Source organism: Sapajus apella, unplaced genomic scaffold, assembly GCF_009761245.1.
Source record: "Sapajus apella isolate SASKATOON/1434 unplaced genomic scaffold, GSC_monkey_1.0 scaffold69, whole genome shotgun sequence".
Classification (NCBI taxonomy): domain Eukaryota; kingdom Metazoa; phylum Chordata; class Mammalia; order Primates; family Cebidae; genus Sapajus; species Sapajus apella.
In genome coordinates, this window is record NW_022437009.1 from 6,270,200 (window position 1) to 6,287,546 (window position 17,347).

The 17,347-nt window shown below is 40.0% G+C and overlaps 2 protein-coding genes across 10 annotated transcripts in view; both read left to right on the plus strand.

Moving 5' to 3' along the window:
• BCL2L15 (BCL2 like 15) lies at positions 1-8,614 on the plus strand. The gene is made up of 4 exons (XM_032249698.1): positions 1-1,400; positions 1,980-2,101; positions 6,809-7,033; positions 7,983-8,614. Exons 1-4 carry the CDS (start codon positions 1,274-1,276, stop codon positions 7,998-8,000), a joined length of 492 nt encoding a protein of 163 aa, XP_032105589.1. The 5' UTR covers positions 1-1,273; the 3' UTR covers positions 8,001-8,614.
• An 8,367-nt stretch (positions 8,615-16,981) lies between these two features.
• PTPN22 (protein tyrosine phosphatase non-receptor type 22) overlaps positions 16,982-17,347 on the plus strand; it is a 55,904-nt gene continuing 55,538 nt past the window's right edge. For 8 of the 9 annotated variants that reach the window (XR_004260246.1, XM_032249699.1, XM_032249706.1 and 5 more), the window contains exon 1: positions 16,982-17,270. Coding sequence is in view for 8 of the 9 variants with exons in the window: in XM_032249699.1 (XP_032105590.1) it covers positions 17,184-17,270 (87 nt within the window). In the remaining variant the exon portion in view is untranslated. The remainder of the gene's footprint in view (positions 17,271-17,347) is intronic. The other variant, XM_032249707.1, reaches the window with a different exon arrangement.

The window sequence follows — 17,347 nt, forward strand, 5'->3', positions numbered from 1 at the left end:
ACCTCAGGTAATCAACCCACTTCAGCCTCCCAAAGTGGTGGGATTACAGGTGTGAGCCACCGCACCCAGCCTATGCTTGAATCTTTTATTAGTTGGAGCTGTTAATAACTTCACCAGGTCAGACAGGTTTGAGTGATAAGTTTGCTGATAGGTTTGATTGCTGCTTCTGAGACCCAGACTCAAAATCTACGTTTAGCTACATTAAGAAGGCAACCACTACAGATAAGTGTCCAATCCTGAGATCTCTTAAAACAATGATGGAATCCAAGCCTGTTAGGAAAATCCTTTTGCTAGAAATAGAATCTCCGGTCTCTTTCATCCTGGTCATTAGGCCTTGGCTAAAAGGACGACATTTAACATTTATTGTATGCCAGACTGTGCTAGGCCATTCCATATAATGTTATCTTATTTAATCCTCATAATTTCTCTGAAATATTTTGTATTGTCCCTATTTATAATCCAAGTTGAGTTTTTTAACCTTCCCAGACTTTATATCTGCTACCCGTCCAACTAGAATAGTGTTATGCCTCCTTTTTGTATAATGGATGCCTACTTATTCCTCAGAGCTCCTCTCAGATGTTACTGTTTTAAAGAAGCCTTCCCAGTCCCCTGGGCATATTTCCCTATTACACTATCAAAGTCTTGATTCCCTATTACACTGCACTGATCAAAGTGCACTGACCTCAATAGCACAATTAACTACGTGATTAGTCATTTAATAGCTGTCATTTCTGCTGAGGTGTAAGCTTCATGAGCACATAAATGTGCCTGTGTCATTTTTCTATATTACTTGCAGTGCCATGTATAGTTCCTTGTTTGGTAAATAATTATTGTATGGTTATGGCAAATAAATTCCATAAACAGAAGTTGAATGCTGGTCCACTGTCACTTTAAAATCTTCCTTTAAATTATACAATATATAGGACCTAAGAAGGAAGCATTTCTTAATGAAATTACCCCAGAGGCTCTTCCTGAACCCTATTTCAGTTCTAGATTGGCTAATGATAAAAGTTATTCATTAATCTTACGTGGTTAGGGTGTGATCTGAGATAAAGAACTTGAAGTCTTTTAAGTAGATAATCCTTTCAGAGAAGTCTCATCTTTCTGTGGAGTTGTGTTTGAAGAAAGCTAGTGGGAAAAGTTCCAGGACTACATGTCCCATCAGGAAACTACAAGAGGTAGAAACATTTGTTGATTTACTAGTGTTTTTAACTTCGTGCTGGGCTGAAAACAGCTTTTGTGGAAAAGCAAAACTTGGCAGCAAACATCTAAAATGAAGAGCCCCCAAACTTTTGAGGAACAAACAGAATGCATTGTGAACACTCTACTCATGGACTTCTTGAGCCCAACATTGCAGGTTGCCAACCGGGACCTAGGCTGTGAAGATGAAGTAGATTCAGGTAAGGCTCCTGGCTAGAGGTGGTGATTGCAGGTCAATAAGAGTATGGTTTTTGTTGGGTGTGGTGGCTGACTCCTATAATCCCAGCACTTTGGGAGGCCAAGGTGGGTGGATCACCTTAGGTCAGGAGTTCAAGACCAGCCTGGTCAACATGGTGAAACCCCATCTCTACTAAAAATACAAAAATTAGCTGGGTGTGGTGGCTCACACCTGTTGTCCCAGCTACATGGGAGACTGAGGCACAAGAATTGCTTGAACTTGGGAGGCAGAGGTTGCAGTGAGCTGAGATCACTGCACTGCACTCCAGCCTGGGCAACAGAGTGAGACTTGGTCTCAAAAAAAAAAGTATGTTTTATTTCCTTTAAGTTTCTAACTCTAAGCTTTCAGCAACACCTGAAGTGAAAGAGATTCTCAATGAAGGGAAACTTTCTGACTATTGGTGTTGACAGAACATTTAAGTTCTTGGGAGATAATTATGTGAAAAATATTTAAAACACAAGATAACTTTTTCTCATTGCCCAGATTGCTGGGACTTGCCTTTGCTTCATGGATTGTAACAAATGTGTTCCCTCTGTCATAGGAGAGTCGTGCTCTTTTGATGTAGAAATCATCGCTGGTCGCCTTCGGATGTTGGGTGACCAGTTCAACGGAGAATTAGAAGCTTCTGCCAAAAGTGTCCTTGCAGAAATCATTCAGGGACAGGTGAAGTTTCTACTTCGTGCTATTGTTGATGCTTTTTTTTCTATTTTAAACTTCCTTTTCTTACAACTCCCACACTATGGTGACTAGGAATGTTCTGTGCAAGTATTTAGGGGCATATATTCCAAGGAGGTATAGCAAGAATTCTCCACTTACTAAAACCTAAGTTGTACAGAGATGGAAAACTTTTGGCATAGGCTGACGAACCTTCTACTTGGTCTTCATCAGAGCTGTGCTTAGTGTGTGTAGAGCACATTTATAGTACTCTATTCTTGGCAAAGTATAATATATATATATTTTTTTGACACAGGGTCTTACTCTGTCACCCAGGCTGGAGTGCAGTGGTGTGATCTCAACTCATTGCAGCCTCCACCTTCTGGGCTCAAGCAAGCCTTCTACCTCAGCCTCCTGAGTAGCTGGGACTTCAGGCAAGTGCCACCATGCCCGTCTAATTTTTTTAAAATTTATTTTTAGTAGAGATGGGGTTTTGCCATGTTGCCTGGACTGGTCTTGAACTCCTGAGCTCAGGTGATCCACCCGCCCCCGTCCTTCAAAGTGCTAGGATTACAGGTGTGAGCTACCACACCCAGCCTATGCATATTTTGATAGTTATTTTGTTGGGGTGGGCATCTTTTCCTCTCAGGGTCCAGCAGTGAAGTATATACAGGAATGATAGGCAGTTTACAAGTCTGATGCAATGAGGGATAAGCCCTACAGCAGCCCACTGGCTTTTCATCAAAATGCTGATTACTGGCAGTACCACTTGGACTCTGTATTAGATTTAAAGTCTAGGAGAGGTCGCTGATTTATGTCAACAATGACAGCTAATATTAACTTATCACTTACCATGTGCTATTATTATCTCATTTAATCATTATGCCCCTGTATTAATTATCATGGAAGCAATTATTGGTACAGCAACCTCTCCCTACCTGCATATAACACCACAAGAGCAAACATCTAACCTGTTTTGTTCACTGACATATTCACACAACCTATAACAGTGCCTTACGTATAATAAGTCCTCAATAAGAATTTCTGTTTTTTTTTTTTTTTGAGACCGAGTCTCACTGCAACCTCCACCACACGAATTCAAGTGATTTTCCTGCCTCAGCCTCTGAGTAGCTGGGATTACAGGCACCTGCTACCATGCACAGCTAATTTTTGTATTTTTAGTAGAAACACGGTTTCACCATGTTGCCCAGGCTGGTCTTGAACTCTTGACCTCAGGTGATCTACCCGCCTCAGACTTTTTTTCTCATTAAACAGATTTTTTTGGTTGGGTGCCAGGGCTGATGCCTCCCAAAGTGTTGGGATTACTGGTGTGAGCCACCACACCTGGCCCATCTGGGTGGACCATTTGAGGTCAGGAGTTCGAGACCAGCCTGGCCAACATGGTGAAACCCCATCTCTATTAAAAATACAAAAAGTAGCTGGGCGGATCACTTGAGGTCAGGAGTTTAACACCAGCCTGGCCAACATGGAGAATCCTGTCTCTACTAAAAATACAAAAATTAGCTGAGTGTGGTGGTACATGCCTGTAATCCCAGCTACTAGGGAGGCTGAAGCAGGAGAATCACCTGACCCTTGGAGGGTGGAGGTTGCAGTGAGCTGAAATTGTGCCACTGCGCTCCAGCCTGGGCGACAGAGTGAGACTCTGTCTCATAAAAAAGAACCACACTCTTACCATTATGCTTTATTCTTCCTGCTGTACACAGTTTGGGCAGTATGCCTACACTACATTCAGGCAGAAGTGGACCTGTTATTCCCAGTTGCTTGCCATGAGGCTATCCTAGGTAGTTGATAGCTGAGTTGACTTTTTTTCTTATTAAACAGATTTTTTTTGGCTGGTTGCCATGGATCATGCCTGTAATCCCAGCACTTTGGGAGGCTGAGGCAGGTGGATCACTAAGGTCAGGAGTTCAAGACCAGCCTGGCCAGCATGGTGAAACCCTGTCTCTACAAAAATTAGCCAGGCATGGTGGTGCGCACCTATAATCCCAGCTACTCGGGAGGCTGAGTCAGGAGAATTGCTTGAACTTGGGAGGCAGAGGGAGGTTGCAGTGAACTGAGATCTCGCCACTGTACTCCACTGAGTGACAGAGCAAGACCTTCTCTCTAAATAAATAATACAAATACAAATAGAAAAATTAGCCGGGCGTGGTGGCACACAACTGTGATCCTACCTACTCCAGGAGGCTGAGACATGAGAGTTGCTTGAACCCAGGAGGCGGAAGTTGCAGTGAGCCAAGATGGTGCCATTGCACTCTAACCTTAAAAAAATATTTTTTGAAATAGCCCTAAACTCAGGAAAAAGTTGCAAGGTTACAAATAATTTCTGTCTTGAATCATTTGACAGTGAGGAGTTGACATGATGTTTCATCAGCCCCTAATACTTCTATACTTCCTTCAAACAAGGACATTCTCTAATGTAACCAAATCTAACAATCAAACTCAGGAAATTTCATTGATTCATTATCATCTAATCCTTAGATCTCATTCAAGTTTTGCCATTTGTCCCGATAATGTAATTTATAGTAAAAAGTTGTAGGCCAGGGTCACAGATTGCATTTAGTTGTCATGTCTCTTTAGTTTCCTTCAATCTGGAATTTTTCCTCAGTCTTTCCTTGATTTTCATGACCTTGACACTTGGTCTATCTTGTTGAATGTCCCTTAACTTGTGTTTGTTTAATGCTTCTTCTTGAATAAATTCAGGATATGTACCTTTGGTAGGAATATCACAGAAGTAGTGCTGTGTTCTCAGTGCATTGCATCAATTGGCACAAGATTTCATTTTGTTCCAGTACTGATGTTAACTTTAGTTATTAAGATGGTGTCTGTAAGGCTTCTCCACTATAAAGTTACTCTTTTCTCCTTTGTAATTAATAAGTGTTTTATAGAAAGGTACTTTGAAACTATGTAAATATTCCATATCTCATCAAAATTTCAATGCATTCATTTCTTATCATCATTGGACCCATGAATTCTTACTTTATTCAGTGGATTATAATCTGTTACATCAGTATTTATTTAGATGCTCAAATCATCCAAGTTTTAACTAGTTGGAGTCCTTTCACTCTGGACTGCATCTCTTCGATGTGTCTCTATTATTATTTGAGTATTCCTTAATTTCTAGCAGATCTTATACTTGCCTAGCCCCAAACTGAAATAAACCATTCTCTAGAAAGCTCTGGTTTCTTTTAATGGAGAATGATATTTAGAAATCAAGATCTAGGTGCCTTCCCACATGGATGTCCTTTTTAGCTTGTTTGGGTTCTTATATTCAGCTGTGACTACCCTTGGCCTCCCTAAATCCCCACAGATCTTGCTTTGACCTACCTAATGGCTTTTGGATCCTATTTTTGAAAAGGAAAGAGGAAAAGAAAGAGCTACTCAATTATTTTAAATTAATTATTAGTTTTTTATTTTATTTTTATTTTTTGAGACAGAGTCTCGCTCTGTCGCCAGGCACCAGGGTAGAGTGCAGTGGTGCGATCTCAGCTCACTGCAACCTCGGCCTCCCGGGTTCAAGCAATTCTCCTCTCTCAGCCTCCCGAGTAGCTGGGACTACAGGCGCGTGCCACCATGCCCAGCTAATTTTTGTATTTTTTAAATAGAGATGGGGTTTCACCATGTTGGCCAGGATGGTCTTGATCTCTTGACCTTGTGATCCGCCCGCCTCGGCCTCCCAAAATGCTGGGATTACAGGCATGAGCCACCACTCCCGGCCGTTTTTTATTTTTAATTATTATTATTTTTGAGACAATCTTGCACTGTCACCTAGACTGGAGTGCAGTGTTACAATCATAGCTCACTGCAGCCTCAATCTCCTAGGCTCAGGTGATCCTCCCACCTCAGTCTCCTAAGTATATGGAACTGTAGACATGTACCACTCTGCCTAGCTACCTTTTAAAATTTTTCATAGAGACAGGGTCTCACTATGTTGCCCAGACTGGTCTTGAGCTCCTGACCTCATGTGATCCTCCCATTTTTGCCTCCCAAAGGGTTGGGATTACAGGTGTGAACCACTGCACCTGGCCTTTCTTTTTTTTTTTTTTTTTTGAGAAGGTGTCTCGCACTGTCACCCTGGCTGGAGTGCAGTGGCATGATCTTGGCTCACTGCAACCTCTGCCTTCCAGGTTCAAGTGATTCTCCTGCCTCAGCCTTCCAAGTAGCTGGGATTACAGGCCTGTACCACCACACTCAGTTAATTTTTTGTATTTTTAGTAGAGATAGGGTTTTGCTGCGTTGGCCAGGCTGGTCTTGAACTCCTGACGTCAGGTGATGTGCCTGCGTCAGCCTCCCAGAATGCTGGGATTACAGAGTGAACACCGCACCCAGCCTTTTTTTTTTTTTTTTTTTTTAGCTTTAGAGTTTCCCTTTCAAATTGTTTTTTATTCATTTTGTTTAACCTAAGCAAAGACCTGAAATCATGGGTTTGATGAACTACTTATGTATTTTCTTTTTTTTTTTTCTTTTACTTGCAGCCCCTGCTGTTGCACTACTGATGTATTTTTCAAATGCCCATTAAGATGACAAAATATTAAAACAAGAAAAGATTATCCATCTACCCTCTCAGATTTCCTTAGATACCACCAATGGCACATTTGGCACTCTTTTAGAAACAATCGCTTTACTGGATTCCTGCGCCTGCAGCCTCCTGCACTTTTTGAGTGATACTCTATTGATACTTCCTTTGTCTTTCCTCAGGCAGGAGCTATGCTTCAGAGTACGGTGGAATCTGTCAGCAGGACCTGGTGTGGCTCAGATTCCAGCTTAGTTTATGAGAGAGCCTTTCTGGCAGTGTCAGTGAAACTTCTTGAGTGTGTGGCTCACATGGCTCCTGAAGTGGTGAGACAGGTGGCTAACTCCATGATGGGTATGATCAATGGGAACAGAGCCATCCGGGAGTTCATCCAGGGCCAGGGAGGTTGGGTAAGTATGTCGGGGCTCCTGGTTTTGCTAGGTATTTGCACTGTTTTTGTACTAATACCTGGGATTCCAATTCATGACCCTTTTTGTAAATTGGAAAACAACAGGAAAACAGGCTTCCCTACTTTGCAAAAATGCCTGGATTTTCTTGCTATGAAATAGTGTGCAGCAGACAGAAGCTCAGCCTGTGGGAGGGAGCTGGACTCCAGAGTCATGCTACCTAAAATATTGCCTGCTGACTACTGTAAAGCTAATCTTCATTTCCTACACATAATCATCTGTAAAGTATATTCGTGGTAGAGTTCTAATTTCAGCCTGGCTTCACTCTCTTCTCTGGTAAATTTCTGGGTCTTTTTTTTCCGTAACATCTTTATGTGTATGTTAAGGAAGTCAGAATCACCTTAATAGTATCTAAGAAAAAACAGTCGGCCAGGTGCCATGGCTCATGCCTATAATCCCAGCACTTTAGGAGGCTGAGACAGGCAGATCACAAGGTCAGGAGTTCGAGACCAGCCTGACCAACATGCTGAAACCCTGTCTTTACTAAAAATACAAAAATAAGCTGGATGTGGTGGTGCATGCATATAATCCTAGCTACTCAGGAGGCTGAGGCAGGAGAATTGTTTGAACCCAGGAGGCAGAGGTTGCAATGAGCTGAGATCGTGCCACTGCACTCCAGCCTGGGTGACAGAGCAAGAATCTGTCTCAGGAAAAAGAAAAAAAGTAAAAACAGTCTTTGCTGTAGTGGTGACTGTAGAAGGTATTCTAAGCCCATGTTTTAGTAATCGTTAGAACTTCTGCTGTCATAGAGCACTCCTTTCCATTTCCAGGGTCAGTGAAAATCTTAATAAGAGCTACATTTCCTAGAGGTATCTGCAGATCATTTTCTGGTTTCTTAGGAAGTTCCTGAAAGCCAGTCCTTTGACTATATGATTTTCATTGTCTTTCCTAGGAAAATCTGGAGAGGTGAAGAGGTGGAGCTATTCACCGGCCTGAACATCACTTCCTTGTTTACTGATTGATTCCTGGCCATTCAAACAAACAAATGAACAAACAAACAAAAAAACCCACTTTTTTCATTTTATCAGAACTGAACTTGGCTGAATAAATTATTTTTTACTGATTGTAAAAGTTGGGAGCAGCTGCCAGAGGCCTACAGAGTTGTTTTTTTTTTTTTTTTTTTTTTTTTGGTTTTGTTTTGTCAACTTAACACAAACCACAGACAGAGATTTTTTACTTTCTGTTTTCACATGAGTTTTAATGAGGTTCTGTTGAAGCAAATACCTCCAGACACGAAGAAATGACTTGTTAGTAGTGGAATTACAAGCAACAGGGCAGGCCTTTGCTGGAGATATTTTGAGAGAAAGGGAGAACAATGGAAATTATTCCTTAAGATTTAGCGCTGTCCTTTGGTAAGAATCTTGTCCACTAATTTTGCAATTTAAAGGATTTCAGGAAGCTTTTGGGTTGAAAATCTTATTTTAAGTTGAATATTTTCATTCAAAATCATACCTAAACTTCATGTTAATTTCACCTGAGAGGGACTATTTTATGCATTTTAGAGATTGGAAGGAAAAACAACAAAAAAACCAAACAGTTGTTTCTACTAGGAAGATCAAAGAAAATAAAAGTTACTGATTTTTACTGCCACAGGATGCAGGAAGTGCTGGCCCACATGTAGAACAGCAAGGCCACCCCTTAGATGAAGCTAGCTGCATAGCACAGAGTTTTAAAAGTGTGCTTCACACACCACCTGAGGACCGTATTAAATTGCTAATTCCCATTCCAGAGATTCTGATTCTGTAGGGGTAGGCTGGAGCCTAGGAACCTACCTTTTAAACAAGTTCCATAGGTGATTCTGATGTACATACAGAGTATGACAGGCATCACTTTAGAGAATGGATTGACAAATTACAGCCCACAGGTCAAAGCTGGCCTGTTGTCTTATTTTGTAAATAAAGTTTTGTTGGAATAGAGCTACAGTCACTTGTTTACATATTGTCCATGGCTGCTTTTGCGATGCAATAGCAAAGTTGAGTAGTTCTGACAGATACCATATGGCTGGTTAAGTCCAAAATATTTACTAACTGGAATATTCCGCTACTACATCCAGCTAATTTATTGTGTTTTTAATAGAGACGGGGTTTCTCCATGTTGGTCAGGCTGGTCTTGAACTCCCGACCTCAGGTAATTTGCCTGCCTCAGCCTCCTAAAGTGTTGGGATTACAGGCGTGAGCCACTGCGCCCAGCCAATTTTTTTACTTTTTAAAGTTATGCTTTGGCTGGTCACGGTGGCTCACGCCTGTAATCCCAGCACTTTGAGTGGCCAAGCTGGGTGAATCACCTGAGGTCTGGAGTTCGAGACCAGTCTGGCCAACGTGGTGAAACCCTATCTCTACTAAAATACAAAAAATTAGCCAGGCATGGTGGCACATGCCTGTAATCCCAGCTACTGAGGAGGCTGAGGCAGGAGAATCACTTGAACCTGGGAGGCGGAGGTTGCAGTGAGCTGAGATCCCGTCATTGCACTCCAGCTTGGGTGACAAAAGCGAAACTCTGTCTCAAAATAAATAAATAAATACAGTTATGCTTTTTCCTCTATTTCCAGTTAAATCACGACAGGTTAGTAATCCATCAATGAGATGTCGTGTTTCTCTTTAGTAGAAATTATATTTTTGGCAGCCAATTAAGATGCTTGTACTCCTTTGTTCCTTATATTCCTATAAACTCAAGTTGATAAGTTTTGTGGTATTTGACTTCTTAGGCAAAATCAAAATTTTTACTTTGACTGTTGCTATTCTGCTTATGAAATAAACTTTTGTCTATGCATTTGAACTAAGTTTCAGCAAGTTCAATCTAAATTGAATAATTCCAACTCCCAGTTTTATCCTATGTTGCTCATAAAACAGTTCCAAGTATACTTCATTATCTTGAGATTTGAAGATACGTTGCCCATGGGGATTATAGAAGGCAAATGGGTTAAGCCGCTCTGGCCTCGTTGTTGTGTATTTTAGGAGACTATCTTAGGGGAGCTTAAGTGATTGGGCTGCAGGAACAAGACATCGCAACCCAGGAATTAAAAATGGATTCAGATTGTCTGATTTTAACAATTTAGTTTCACCATAAACTAATTATGTGACATTGGGCAAGTGACCTAATTCCTCTGTACCTTAGTTTCTACATTTGTAAAATAGAGATGATTTGGTAACATAATAAGATTTTTGTGAGAGATAAATAAAACAATACACTTTGTAAAGGGCCAGCGCCTGGAATATTTTAAGCAATTTGGAACTCTATGTTGCAGAGTTCATAAGGTTCTAGCTTGTTTTTTTTCTCTTCATTAAACCTTTCTCTCGCAGATTCAAACCACTCTTAATGGCTTTACCTTTCACATCAATGTGAGTGATTCCTAAATATGATTTACTTCCCTTCTTCTCGAATCCATACCCACAGATGCTTATTATTTATTTATGTGTACCTTTCTTAACCGTACTCGCCCGGTTTGCCATATAACTAGCTCAAAACCTTAGTCATTTTTACCTTGTTGCTCTCTCCCCAGTCCAACTCACCCAAACTAGTCTTTCTCATTTCCTTTTTGTCCTGATTCTTCTACCAGATTTATTAGCAACTGCCTAGACTATTAATAAAGCCTTCTAGCTGGGCTTTCGATTGTTCTGTTTCTGCCCCATTTCAGTCTGTCCTATATACTGCCATCAGATTGATCAAAGCTGTGGTTTGTCTACTGTTTTAATTCATTTTTAGATATGGCATAATTCATTTTTAAATTATATATCATACCAATGAAGATTACAAGACTTAAACATTTTATCAGAAGGGGGCATTTATATTTTTAATCAAGAAATACTTTCCAGAAGCATTGCTTTGAATGCCATTCTCTTAAAATTCTTCAGTGGAACTTTTGAGGGTAATTACATATGTTCATTATCTTGATTTGGTGATTTCATGGGTGATGATTTCACACCAACTTATCAAACTGTATACTTAATTGAGATGTGTAGTTTATTGTACGTCAGTACTACCTCAATAAGGTTGTTTAAAAAAAAAACCTTCAGCAGCTCCCTACTGTTCATCAAATAAAGCCTGACTTTCAGTCTGATATTCAAATTCCCCCAGGATCTGGCCCTAACTGTCCTATATAGCCTTAATCAACCATGATTCTCCTCTACAACCCCAATGCTCTAGTAAAACTGAGCCGCTCACTAAAGCTGCCCCTCTTCCTACTATTCTCAGTGTTTCGTATTGCTTTTTCTGAGGCTCTACCTATAGACATCTTCAAGACCCAACCGAATTGCCACTTTTTCCATGAAGGTCTTGAAGAACAAGAAGTGGTCTTTGCCTCCTTGAACTTTTGTTTGCACCACTTTTATGTTTCTTATCAAAAAAAATGGCCTTAACTTGTAGTTATCTGTATAGTTATGTTCCCCACTAGAATAAAGGATCGTTGAATGATACAATTTGTTCTATACTTCTGTAGCACCCATCCTCTTCATTCTCTGACATGTATATCGATATTCAAAATATTCATTAAATGAATGAATAAATTGTTGACTCAGATGAGACTTCTAGTTTGATTATATATGAACAGGATGCTAAGCTTGAAGAATCCTGATGCTCTTTATTTAAAAAAAAAAAAATGCTTCGGGCTTGGCGTGGTGGTTCACGCCTGTAATCCCAGCATTTTTGGGAGGCTGAGGTGGGTGGATCACCTGAGGTCAGGAGTTCGAGACCAGCTTGGCCAACATGGTGAAACTCCATTTCTACTAATACAAAAATTAGCTGGGCGTTGTGGCACACACCTGTCATCCCAGCTACTCAGGAGCCTGAGGCAGGAGAATCGCTTGAACTCACGAGGCAGAGGTCACAGTGAGCCAGATAGCGCCATTTTACACCAGTCTGGGTAACAACAGCAAAACTCTGTCTCCAGAAAAAAAAAAAGAAAGAAAAAAATGCTTCAATTGCAAGTTATTAGTTGACCTTTGCCTCTTGAGGATTCTGAAACCAAAGGCAGAGTATGCTTCCCTGTATAGTACGTGGGAGGTTGACTATGAAGTCTGCAGCAGGTGAACTGAAGGGCTTAGTGAAGTCACAGAATGCTGCAGTGACCAGCAGCAGATTGGAAGTTGGATAGGGAGATTTTCCTACCGTGGATGATGTGAAAACATGAGAAAATCAAACAAGCTTCATTAGAGGTATTTTATAAGCCTCCTCTGTGTTCCTTTATTTTATTTTTTTATTATTGTGTGTGTGTGTGTGTGTTCATTTATAAAAGGAGAAACAAGTCTATTCTGGAGATATAGGAGGTCATTTCTTTCTGGCCATTTGCAGTCCTTCAGAGATGGACTCTGAAGCTCAGTATTAACACCATTCCTTTCATAACAATAGCCCTGCTGCTTGGGCAGCAGCATTCAGGAAAGCACCCTTTGCCAGGTTCCTGTGTCTCCATGTAGGAAGGCCCATCTGCTCCTGACATAATGTAAGTGCCTAGCTAGAGACAAGACGCACAGACGGTGCCAGGAAAAAGACATGGAGTAATTGACATAATGAGTAACCAAGTGAGAGTAGATCCCTCACCAAAGTCTAACCACACTAGCTTACTTTACCACAACAGATTTATTTTAGGTATACTCAAGACCATGTTAAGCACGGTGGGTTATACAAACGCATAGAAGACACTGCCATGCCTTTGATGAATCTGAAACTACACAGGGCATCTTCTGAATAAACTCTTAAATAAATTTATAGGAGATAAGGAAATTGAATAAATGAAGAAAACTTCTATAGCTGAATATATAGATTTATACTGAAGAGATTCAGACTAGGAGAAGATCATGGTAAACAGAGTTGGGGCAAGATTTTTGAAAAAAAAGTAATTGAGCTTTATGGCTTTATTTTCATCATGGTGAGACTTAGGGGTAAAGGTGAGAAGTAGAAAAAGGAGCGATAGTAGAACGAACAAGTTCTGTGGGTGATGTGGTTGGACAGGTTGGGTGAGGATAGTTGATGGGGCAGGGGCGCTTGGTGACAAGCTAAGGAATCTAGACTTGTTTCCACGGACCATCAGTAACTATTCTGATACTTCAGCATTAAAGTGCAGCTTTAAGAACTTTCATCCAGCCTTGGTTAACAGAAGATACTAGAATGGAAGACATACAGATGGGAAGATAATCTAAGTTTATTGCTATAGGAATCCAGATGTGAATATGGGAATGGGGCTAAGTGGGAATAGAAAAGACAGGTTGAATCTAAAAGACTCTGAGGAGAAATTTCCAATGGACTTTGGTGATCAAGGGAATGCTTGCAAAGGACTGAATGTTTCACAGAGTGTATATATATATATATTTGTATCTCCCATATCAAATCAATGACCCTGGGATGTAGGGAAAGGCAAGCGTAGTGAAAACTAAAGCTAAGGTTGGGTAAGTATCTTCTCCAGGGTAAAACATGCCTCCTCCTCATCCGAAAGAGAGAAGGATGTTCTGAGAATCCTGAGTGTTTTTCCTATTGACTAGTTTATCTTGCCCTTATAGTCTTCTCTGAAATCCTCCTGAATTAATGTTTATTGTAATCTAATTCCTGACCTCCGTGATACTGATATTTCCCCTTACACTAACATACTCCCCCCATCTTGTTGGAACAGGTGACATGGCTACCAGCACTCTTCTCTGTTCTTCTTCCTTCTGACCGAACACTACAGCCACAGGAGGCAGCAGTGAGATGTGGCTCTTGGTCACTCCTCTTCGGGTGGGCATCTACAATTTACTTCCCACAAGAGCTTACCCTTGATGGTTCTGGCAAAATGTTTGTGAGTCTTTTATTGCATGGAATTGTTGTGTTCACCTAGGTTTTGTGCCAGACTGGTTTAAATGATTCGTCATAAATTCTGAAACTCTTTTAGGTATTTGCCAACCTTTACTGCATGTCTTATTTCCCCTCCCCAGCATTTATCTTCCCACAAGATACAAATGAGTCAACATAATCTTCATCAAAAAGCATTATGCTCTTATTGCCCTTCAGTATCTGTAGAAGGAAGTATGATAAATTAAGCAGTGGCTTATATTTTTTAAAAAATAATAGTTCCAACTACTTGGAAGGCTGAAGTGGGAGGATCACTGGAGCCCAGGAGCTCCAGACTAAGTTGGATAACATAGCAAGACCTTGTCTCAAAACAAAACAAAACAAAACAAAATAACCAAACCAAAAAACTCCAAAACAACAAAAAAAAAATGAAGCTTTCTGTTTTCTTCTGTAGTTTGTTTTTTGCTTGCTTGAGTGGTCTGCTCAGGAAATGGCCTTGTAGCTAAGTGGGTTTTGGAGGTTTGGTTATTTCACAGTGTCTCTATGCCTTTTGGGTTTACAGTATAATAGAATCTTAAGAATTGCTGCTTGCTTTTTAAAAAAGTGTGAAGTTCTGCCAAGACATTATTTACAGATCCTTAGATTCTGAGGAAAAGGACTATGGAGGCATCTGAGCAAATTTTTTTTTTCTTATCTCCTATTTATTTCTATCTTCTCCCTCCTTAAGAAGAAACAAGAAAGTAAGAGATTGTTTTGAAATATACACTTGAGAAAAATAGATTTAAATTTTATTAGTAGGTTTGCCTAATTAATTAATAAAAATTAATAAAGTTCTCATTTTGTTGTAATTGAGGACATTCTAAGGGTACAGAGAAATTATAAAATTATATTATCTTATATGTCCAAATATATAAAATCATCTTCCTTTTAGGATTATGCTTTGCTACTGTGCAATTAAGCAAATTAGTTTGGAATGTTTTTATTTGCATTTTCTTTCCCAAAGGTACCTAAGGAATGTTTTAATTTTTATTAGTAATTACATCTATATCTTTAGTTTTCAGGTCTTTATTAACTGGCTGAGGATTTTTTTTACCATAGTCTGGCTTTCTCACTGTTGTACGCCCATCTCCTTATATAATGCTTAGAATATAGTGAGTACTCAATAAATTTGTTGAACAACTTAATGGGTTTTTTAATGTTTATTTCTAGTTTTTTAAATGGTATAATAATTTTAAAAAGCGAACTTTATCCTATCACATTTACATAGTTGATTCTTTTTTGCATCTTTTAGTCTTTATGTACATACTTTTACATAGTTTTAGTTATTATAAACTTGAAATTTTGTATTTTTATAAATTAAAGCTTTCCCATATTTTATGTTTTAAAATAGCCAAAGTAAACACCACATTACTTAGAGCAAAAAGAAATTCTCTCATAATTCTAGATGGGGATAATTTGAGAAATATACTATTCCCAAAAATATTGCTGAAAAATTAGGACTTATTTTAATTTACGTGTACTGGGATTGAGTTCCTTTATTTGAAATATTGTCTCTAATTTGCCTACAACCAAGATATCTCAATGATCTTTCTTTTTGCAGTATTTAGTAAGAGCATGCAGTATATTTAATGTTCAGAATAAACAGTGTTCAGAATCATTATTTCCTGAAGGAAGTTTGAATAATTTTGCAAAACAGAAAGGATTGCTAATATCTTAAATAGAGGAAGTCTGAACAACACATTTCCCAGTTTTCTTCAGGATCAAGACTAATCTTGTTAACATTTGTTGAACTCCTGCCTTCAATAAAGATGATACACTGATTTTGGGATGTTCTCACACTGAATTAGGCACTTGGGTAGACATGTATCCATTGAGAGGTTATGCAAGGTGAGATGTGGAAGGTTTTTCTAGAAGAGCTGCCTTTCAGGGCCAAAATGCCACATGAACAGCATAGCTTCCTGAAACAAATTTCTTTCCTAAGACATTGGTTGCAGAGTAGAAATGTGTTCTTTAGAAACAGTTCTTCAGGCTTTGTGCCCTGAGAGTTACAATGTTGTTAGCAAGGTGGTTGATTTTACTTTCTTTTTGTTTCTTCACAATTTACCCACATTGCAGATGCAGGATATTGTGCTAACTGCCTGGTCAGGTGCTCCTTGTGGGGGCTACTTGCTCTGGATCCTTTATAGACCAATAATCTCAGTCTTTATATCCAGAATCCAAGTAAAGCTTTAAAGGCTACTGGAAGGGTTGAAGAGGTGCTAAAATCAACACTTTCCTTAATGGAGGTTAGCACTTCCACAGTCCTGGGAGAGACACAAACTGTCAGAAGCATCTGACTTGGCTTCATTTAAAAAAGAGTTGCCGGGCGCAGTGGCTCAAGCCTGTAATCCCAGCACTTTGGGAGGCCGAGGCGGGTGGATCACGAGATCAAGAGATCGAGACCATCCTGGTCAACATGGTGAAACCCCGTCTCTACTAAAAATACAAAAAATTAGCTGAGCATGGTGGCGCGTGCCTGTAATCCCAGCTACTCAGGAGGCTGAGGCAGAAGAATTGCCTGAACCCAGGAGGTGGAGGTTGCGGTGAGCCGAGATCGCGCCATTGCACTCCAGCCTGGGTAACAAGAGTGAAACTCCGTCTCAAAAAATAAATAAATAAATAAATAAAAATAAAAAAAGAGAGTTTGAGGTCAATATAGCGGACTTTAAAGTTCTGAATGCACCTTCTGTGATGAACAGAAGTTTCTCATTGATCACACTGACAAGCAACCTTTCTGTGAACACTCCGGGTAGAAGACATGTAACTCTAAATAGTGTCTGTCTGTCTTCTTTTCTGGGCCCAACTAAACTTTGCAGAGTTCATATGGGACAGTGGGACAGAAGGAAACAGAAGGTGTCAACTGGGCCCTTGTGCTCACTAGGAAAATGGGGAGAGGTAGAACTCATGCAGGAGACCTGTAATTCTGCTCTTTCTCTGGGAGACAAGAAGGTGAGTTTTGCATATGGGTGATGGAATGGAACAATCTCAGAGTTAAGTCGACCACACTTTATGTTCCAATCAGCTTCTTGTTTGTTAAAAATTTGAATTGTAACCAGGTTCCTTTGCTGAGAAGGAAGGCGCTAGGGCCCTGGAGTGAGATGATGGCTGTGTTCTGTGACCACAGAAGCTGGTTACGTACTAATTTCCTCTAGGGCTTGTGATGAAGTCAGTAAACCACAGCCTTCAGCATGCTCTGCTCAGGCTGCAGCAGTGGCTTTTTGGAGGTGTCTCGGCCATGACACACATTTGATATGCCCAACCTCAACCTACACATAGACTGTTTCTCTTGCTCTGCAGCATGGACCAAAGAGAAATTCTGCAGAAGTTCCTGGATGAGGCCCAAAACAAGAAAATTAACAAAGAGGAGTTTGCAAATGAATTTATGGTGAGTCCTGTGTGTGACCCTCTCAGGGTAGTTACATACACTATTTAACTGACTATGGTGTTCCAATTTTCTGTTCC